The sequence below is a fragment of the Macadamia integrifolia genome, chromosome 6, assembly GCF_013358625.1.
Source record: "Macadamia integrifolia cultivar HAES 741 chromosome 6, SCU_Mint_v3, whole genome shotgun sequence".
Classification (NCBI taxonomy): domain Eukaryota; kingdom Viridiplantae; phylum Streptophyta; class Magnoliopsida; order Proteales; family Proteaceae; genus Macadamia; species Macadamia integrifolia.
This window is the reverse complement of record NC_056562.1, coordinates 35,963,987-35,972,361: the sequence shown is the minus strand read 5'-3', so window position 1 is coordinate 35,972,361 and position 8,375 is coordinate 35,963,987. Positions and strand designations below refer to the sequence as shown.

Below are 8,375 nucleotides of genomic sequence, written 5' to 3'. Positions count from 1 at the left end.
TAAAGGTAGTTGGCACTTTCTTGATGGGAATCATCCCTACTCGTGTACCATATATAACAACACTCGAGGTTAATAAGAGCAGTTTAGGAACCGCAACAATCCAATTAGATATCTCATAATCGACACTCACTACGTTCGTTTGGAAACCAATTAATGTCATAAGCCAATGTCTCAAACATGATATTTCATCAAAGTACAGAAGTGGAGAATGATATTTCTTCGGAAAAACAAAAAAAATAACAAGACATTTGTAGGTGTATGATGTCTTGTATTCCGTCGCAGTTTAATCCAGGGAGTACTGGTGCAACACCTAGACAGGCAGGACGGCGGTCCCGCTAACCGGTTAGCTGGCCGTGGGGGTTGCAAGGGGGCAGGAGGCCCCCCTGCATAGTAGGGGGTGTAGGGGGGCTGTGCCCCCCGCTCGAATTTTTTTATTTGAGGGCAATTGTGTACTTTTCGGATTAGGGTTTTTTCGTTATATATTTGTAGCGAGAGTTTCTTTATCTGTAATGCAAGCAATACTGAGAGGTGTGACGACGAGCGCTGTAACCCTATTCTCCATTGATAGTGAAGCAGGATCTCATCTCACCGGGGACGTAGGCAACCTTGCCGAACCTTGTAAAAATTCATGTGCATTATTTGTTTTATTTTTCCATTATCTCATGCATCGTTTTAGGGTTGCGTTTCTACAAATTGGTATCAGAGCTCTAGTTTTTCGTTTTCTAGGGTTTACTATCACGATGGCAGAGAAGGGATCGAATGTCAAGTATGATATCGAGAGGTTTAATGGAAAGAACAATTTCACCCTCTGGCGTCAAAGGATGAAGGATCTTCTGATACAGCATAGTTTGGCGAAAACATTGTTGGGGAAGTCGAAGAAAACTATAAAAATTACTGACGAAGATTGGGAAGAGATGGAGGAAAATGCGGTAAGTGCTATTCGATTAAATCTTTCTGATGATGCCCTACAATATGTTGTGGATATCGAATCTGCACCGCAGTTATGGGCGAAACTTGAAAGCATCTACATGACGAAGTCCTTAACGAACAAGTTGTTCGTGAAGAAGCAATTGTATTCTCTACAGATGGAGGAATGTACGAATCTATTAGAGCATCTTAACATGTTCAATCAGATCGTAAGTAAACTTGCAAAGCTGGAGGTTAAGATCGAGGATGAAGACAAAGCGTTACTGTTGCTGTCGTCGCTCCCAGAATCATATGATCACCTAGTAATGACTCTCTTGTATGGGAAGAAGACCCTTGAGATGGATGAAGTCACAACTGCCCTCATGTCCAATGATACAAGGAAGAAGTCTAGTAGTACGAAATCTCAAGGAGAAGGTCTTTTCAGAGGTGACAACGAGTAGGAAAGAGGGAGATCAAATCAGAAGGGATTTGGGAAGAATAGATCGAAATCAAAAGGGGCAAAGACAAAGGTCTCTTGTTACTATTGCAATAAGGAAGGTCATCTCAAGAGAAAGTGCTTGAAGAGGAAGGCGGACTTGAAGAAGAAATGTATAGATAAGACATCTAAGGAAACTAGCGTGGCTGACAGTTCAGATGGAGATGATGGAGATATACTCTCTATATCATCAGGTAAGAATCAACCTTCTGATTCTTGGATTTTAGATTATGGATGTTCATATCACATGTGTCCACATAAGGATTGGTTTAATACATATCAACCATATAATGGTGGATCTGTCCTAATAGGGAATGATGTTGTATGCAAGACCATTGTGATAGGCACTATCAAAATCAAGATATTTGATGGGATAGTAAGAACCTTAGCAGATGTCAGACATGTACTAGAATTAAGGAAAAACTTAATATCTTTAGGGGCACTTAACTCAAATGGTTACAAGTACATAGCAGAAGGTGGAGTTCTCAAAGTTATTAAGGGTGTAATGATTGTCATAAATGGACAGCTAACAGGAAACCTATACAGACTCATAGGGAGCACAGTTATAGGTGGAGCATCTGTGATTACAGATGCAGTATTTGATACAGATGATACCTATCTGTGGCATATGCGGTTAGGGCATATGGGAGAAAGAGGATTGATGGAGCTTCATAAAAGGAAAATATTGAAGGGAGTAAAAAACTTGTAAACTGAACTTCTGTAAGTATTGTGTGTTTTAGAAACAATGCAAAGTTAGTTTCAAAACTGCAAAACATATGAGTAAAGGGGTGCTTGATTATGTACACAACGATGTATGGGGTCCTTCAACAACAAAATCTAAAGGTGGGGCAGAATACTTCGTGACCTTTGTTAATGATTACTCAAGGAAAGTTTGGATCTACTTGATGAGGCATAAAAGTGAGGTGTTCACTAAATTTAAGGAATAGAAGACTGAGGTAGAAAGGAAGACAGGAAAGAAAATTAAATACTTGAGAATAGATAATGGAGGAGAGTACACATACAAGCCGTTTCTAGAATTGTGCAAAGTTGAAGGAATTACACATCACTTCACGGTTCCAAAGACACCACAGTAAAATGGTATAGCTGAAACAATGAACAGAACACTTCTAGAAAGAGCTCAGAGTATGAGGCTGAATACAGGGTTGAGCAAGAGATTTTGGGCAGAAGTAGTGAACATAGCATGTTTTCTCATCAATAGGTCTCCATCAAAGGCGATTGATTGTAAAATTCCTGAAGAGGTATGGACAAAAAAACTAGTAGATTATTCTATTCTAAAAATATTTGGTTGTCCAGCTATGCGCATGTTGAGAGTGAGCAGCGTTCCAAGTTAGACTCAAAGTCTAAGCAGTGTATCTTTCTTAGTTTTAAGAAAGGTGTAAAGGGATTCAAGTTATGGGATTCAAGTTCACAGAAAGTAGTGGTTAGCGGAGACGTTGTGTTTGATAAGTCTCATATAGTGAAGTCGAATTACAATTCACAAGCAGTTGATAAAAATAAAGAAGGTTCCACTGTGCATGTGGAGTTAGGTGAGTTAGAAACAACAAGAGAGAATGAGTCATCAAGTGACTTACTAAGACAACAGGAAGCAGTAGAAGTTTCCTATACTGTGGCAAAGGGTAAAGGGAATCATACTCATAAAGCACCTATGAGATACGGGTTTGAGGACATGGTTGCCTATGCCCTCACTGTAGGTATAGGTGAAGCATCTTCCTACCATGATGCTTTGAGTGGTGCACAACATGATAAATGGATGATAGTTATGATGGAGGAAATAGAATCTCTACAGAAAAACAAGACTTGGAAGATTGTGAAAAAACCAAGAAAAGAAAAATCATTGGGTGTAAATGGGTATTTCGTAAGAAAGAGGCAACATCTGAGAAGGAGCGTGAAAGGTATAGGCCAGACTTGTAGCCAAGGGCTATGCATAAAAGGAGGGGATAGACTATAATGAAATATTCTCTCCAGTTGTGAAACACACTTCGATCAGGGTACTACTTGCTTTGGTGGCCATGTATGATTTAGAGCTTGAACAACTTGATGTGAAAACTGCATTTCTTCATGGTGATTTGGAGGAACAGATTTACATGGAACAGCCTGAAAGTTTCAAGGTGCAGGGAAAGGAAGATCATGTTTGTCTGCTTAAGAGGTCGCTTTATGGCCTTAAGCAATCTCCTAGGCAGTGGTACAAACGCTTTGATTCCCACATGATGAAGATTGGCTACACAAGAAGTGAGTATGATAGTTTTGTTTATTATAAAGTGTCAAGTGATAATTCTATTATTTTGTTGATGTTTTATGTTGATGACATGCTCATTGCTGTAAAAAACAAACATGATATAGTCTCTTTGAAGTCTTTGTTGAGTGCTGAATTTGAGATGAAAGATCTTGGTGCTACTAGGAAGATCCTTGGCATGGAAATCCTTAGAGATAGAAATGCAGATAAACTTTGGGTAACTTAGAAGATGTATATTGAAAAGGTGCTAGAATGTTTCAATATGGGAAAGGCTAAGCCGGTTAGCACTCCGTTAGCTGGCCACTTCAAGTTATCTGAAAGGGAATGCCCTACAACACATGAGGAGGTGGAGCAGATGTCTCAAGTCCCTTATGCTAGCGCAGTTGGGAGTCTCATATATGCTATGGTTTGTAGCAGGCCAGATTTGTCTCATGCAATCAGTGTTGTTAGCAAATACATGAGTAATCCAGGGAAGGAGCATTGGAATGCAATTAAGTGGATCTTCAGATATTTGAGCAAGACTAAAGATATAGGTGTTATGTTCAGTGGCAAGGGAAGTTCTACAGAATTGGCAGCTTATGTTGATTCTGACTATGCTGGTGATTTAGACAAGAGGAGGTCTACTACATGGTATGTGTTTACATTGGCTGGTGGACCTATATCATGGAGGGCGATGCTTCAATCTACAATTGCATTATCCACTGTAGAGTTAGAGTATATGGCAGCAGTTGAGGCTGCCAAGGAAGGAGTCTGGTTGGCTGGACTGGTTCGTGAGTTGGGGTTGGAGCAAGGAGGTACAGTGTTACATTGTGACAGTCAGAGTGCCATACATCTTGCAAAGAATCAAGTGTTTCATGCAAGGACAAAGCATATTGATGTGAGATTTCACAAGATCAAGGACCTTGTGTCAGAAGGTAGTATTCACTTGAGAAAAATTTATACAGATCTCAATCCTGCAGATATGTTTACGAAGCCAGTTACTACAGAGAAATTCGAGTTCTGTTTGGATTTGACTAATATTGCTCATTGTTGAAGACGAGGGACGCACCAAACAGGTGCGAGTTTGTACCTCTAATGAGATACAATGATGAAGACGTCTACAAGTTATCTTTACAGGAGGCTCGACAGAATTCAAGCCAAGGTGGAGATTTTTGATGTATGATGTCTTGTATTCCATTGCAGTTTAATCCAAGGAGTACTGGTGCAACACCTAGACAGGCAGGACGGTGATCCCGCTAGCCGGTTAACGGGCCATGGGGGTTGCAAGGGGGCAGGAGGCCTCCCTGCATAGCAGGAGATGTAGGGGGCCTGTGCCCCTGCTCGAATTTTTTTATTTGAGGGCAATTGTGTACTTTTTGGATTATGATTTTTTCGCTATATATTTGTAGCGAGGGTTTTTTTCTCTATAATGCAAGCAATACTGAGAGGTGTGAGGACGAACGTTGTAACCCTATTCTCTATTGATAGTGAAACAGGATTTCATCTCACCGGGGACATAGGCTACCTTGTCGAACCTCGTAAAAACCAGTGTGCATTATTTATTTTATTTTTTCATTATCTTCTACATCGTTTTAAGATTGTGTTTCTACAACACTCACACAGTCACACATTTGAACTAAAGAAAGATTCTCTTCACCCACGGTAGAATATTTGTATTGGAATAGAATAAGACCAAACACCCTCGTTAGTCGGTAGGCGATTCAAAGGCACCGACCTCCTCAGGAAAAGCAACACGTACAATTCCTTATTCCACGCGTCTTCCTCTCCACCCGAGAGGAACTTAGAGACTAAGAGAGCGACGAGAACAACACCTCAATGTTCACACTTGTATATGTAAACTTTGATGATAAGATCGGATCTCGGAAGTGAAGGATTATAGTTTATAGTTTTATATCTTAAACTAGATTCGAGTTTCTACTTTCTACCGACATAGATCAATCAATTGTTTATAAGTAAATGAGCAAGGTAAGAGTAGTAGTAGAACAGAAAATTTTGCAGAAAAATGGCTGAGTTTCTGGATAAGGCGAAGAATTTCGTAGCAGATAAGATCGCAAACATAAAGAAACCAGAAGCGTCGATAGACGACGTTGGTTTCAAGAGCGTTACTCGTGATTCCGCCATTTTCAATTCGAAGGTCTCTGTAACAAACCCCTACAGCCACTCCATACCAATTTGCGAGGTCTCTTATACCCTCAAAAGTGGTAACAGGTCAGTAATAGTGTTTCATTTCTGATGATCTCGATCTTTCCCTTCTTGTTTGTTTAATTTTTTCTTTGTTTCTTGTAAAAGCAGAGAGATATTGTCGGGGACGATGCCTGATCCGGGATCACTGGAGGAGAACAAGACGACGATGCTGGAAGTGCCGATGAAGGTACCGTACTCGATACTGATGGATTTGGCGAGGGATATAGGGAAGGATTGGGACATTGATTACGAGCTGATATTAGGTCTCACCTTCGACTTGCCCGTCTTCGGTAATATTACGATCCCTATCTCCAAGAAGGGGGAACTGAAGCTTCCTACCTTCTCTGACCTCTTCTAGGTTCTAACTTCTCTGATTTCCCTTCATTCCCAAATCCCAATTTCTCTCTTTCTATATATAATAATGTAATCTAGAATATCCTGGATCGCTCCTTTTTAAGTACTAGTATTACATTTGAGATAAGAAATGAGAAACTCCATAGTTGATGATCCATCTGGTGTTGTGTTCATATTTCTGGAATTTCTTTTTGTACTTTTCAATTTGGTTGAATCGAGTATTCGCGAGCCCCATGTGAAAGAAACCCACTAAGTTTTAAGATGCCACAGCCAAAGGGTATAACGCGGGAAAAAAATCATCTGTAATTCCGATCTGGTACAATTTCGTGAAATACCACATTCAGGGATGACACGTGTATTGATACCAATGTAATGGTCAAGATCTGATTTAAATGTTTTCGCACTCATTTAATGTTTTATTAGTTGTACCAGATCTTGACCATTGTATTGGTATCAATACACGTGTCACCGTCCGAAAGTAGTATTACACGAAATTGTACGAAATCAGAATTGCAGACGATTTCAACTAACGCGTTAATCCTACTATGAGAGTTCTTCCTCTACCAACGGTGGGCGCCCATAGTGAAGGATTCACAGATAAAATTTAGTTACAACCGCCAATGAAATGGAATTTTGAAAGATATTTTGGAATATACAAAAGTTTTAATAGGATATTTTGATGGAGGAGTAAGTTATTTTAGGAAAAATTAAATGATTATTCACTTTTAACTTCTTTGTTTTTTTACAAAATCATCTATTCTGTGTTTCACTTAGCAAAAATACAAAAAATCATGTTTGGATTTATAAAATTACTCAAAAGAGTGATTTTTCTCTCACTTTCTCATGTGCTTGGACATTTAACCCCTAATTCCTTCTACAAGCCCAGTATCATTAACCCCACTCTCATCTTCAACCAACCATTGCCGCCATCACCGCCACAACCACTCGGTCACCACGATGACTACGCTGATCCCACTGTCTTTGGGCTTCATAATCGTTTTCTCTACGATGTTGGTATTCGTTCGAAAGAAAATCTCCTCTCTTTCCTTTAAAATCCATAAGGAATCCTTCATGCCTTTAGTAAACAGAACATCGCAACCCGATCCATACGCTCTCTTCTATCCTGATTTCTCGCTACCACTCCACGTCAGAAGATAAGAATCAGCACTACGAGAAAACAGAGACAGTTGGATTGGACGATTGCAGGGGGAGTGATGGAAGATCGGTTAAAGCCTTGTAAAAGGACAGGGGGAGAGAGGTCTAGACACCCATTAGTGTGCCCACAATTTTTTTTTAATAATATAATTCAAAGAAAAATGTAAAAGGCCTTCTAAAATTTATAGTAGTTGTAAATCCTCCTAACTAATATGTGACCAATCATATGATCTGATATAAAAATAGATAAATGTTCTATAGCATTATGAATAGCAATTATATGACCAATCATTGTGGGTATAATGGTAGATGTTCGGAACCAAGTTATTCTTTTCTCTTTTCCTCCTGTTTTTTGTGTTGGGGTTAACAATTTTTGTTAGTAAATGATTATTAGTCACAAAAGGATTTTTTTTCTGCGATATGCCCGCACAAAAAGGTTGTACCCCTCATCGAAGATTCCTTCATTGGCCCATATGTTAACACAAAAACTATTCGACCAGGTCGAGACTGAGCTCATTGGTTTTTTTTTCCTAGGACTTGAGGCTGATTCCATTGGAATCTCAATTGGAATGGATGGAAGATGATTCGGTTGGTGAATCCACTGCCTTTTAACATTTCTTACGCTTGTCCAATCAGCATTCTCACTCAAGCATGAGCACACGAAAGAAGATTCAAACCCTTTGTAGTTCTGCCGCTATTACTACACAATAAGGTACTGAAAAGGGAGAAATTAGCAGATTAAGTAAAATGATTATTAGATTTGAGATAAATAACACGATCAGCCTATGTGAACCTACGCATTTTGGATGGTACAAAAATACTAAACTATGCAATATGAATTCCTGGTCCATCATTTTATTAAATGAAGTTCAGAAGATTTTACAGAACTAACATTAGAATACGATTATTATTTTACTAACTTGAACCCAAGGTTATAATTATCGGTATCGGAGGAAGTACCAATCTCTAGCGATACACCCGTATCACTCACGTAATGGACTAACAATCGACGACATTTCAGAAAAA

The 8,375-nt window shown here is 39.3% G+C and overlaps 1 protein-coding gene across 2 annotated transcripts; it reads left to right on the top strand.

Annotated features, from left to right (window-relative positions):
* Positions 1–5,373: 5,373 nt before the first annotated feature.
* On the top strand, positions 5,374–6,349 carry LOC122081880 (late embryogenesis abundant protein Lea14-A-like). Of its 2 annotated transcripts, none has more exons than XM_042649245.1 (2): positions 5,374–5,864; positions 5,946–6,349. In XM_042649245.1, the coding sequence occupies exons 1-2, from the start codon at positions 5,659–5,661 to the stop codon at positions 6,196–6,198; spliced, it is 459 nt and encodes a 152-aa protein (XP_042505179.1). In that variant the 5' UTR covers positions 5,374–5,658; the 3' UTR covers positions 6,199–6,349. The 2 variants fall into 2 exon arrangements, with proteins under 2 accessions (XP_042505179.1, XP_042505180.1); XM_042649246.1 differs by having other exon boundaries at positions 5,388–5,864; positions 5,949–6,349.
* Positions 6,350–8,375: the final 2,026 nt, after the last annotated feature.

Coding starts and splice junctions, on each gene's coding strand:
- LOC122081880 (XM_042649245.1), top strand. CDS start 5,659: ATGGCTGAGTTTCTGGATAAGGCGAAGAATTTCGTAGCAGATAAGATC. Junction 5,865..5,945: donor ACCCTCAAAAGTGGTAACAG/GTCAGTAATAGT, acceptor TTCTTGTAAAAG/CAGAGAGATATTGTCGGGGA.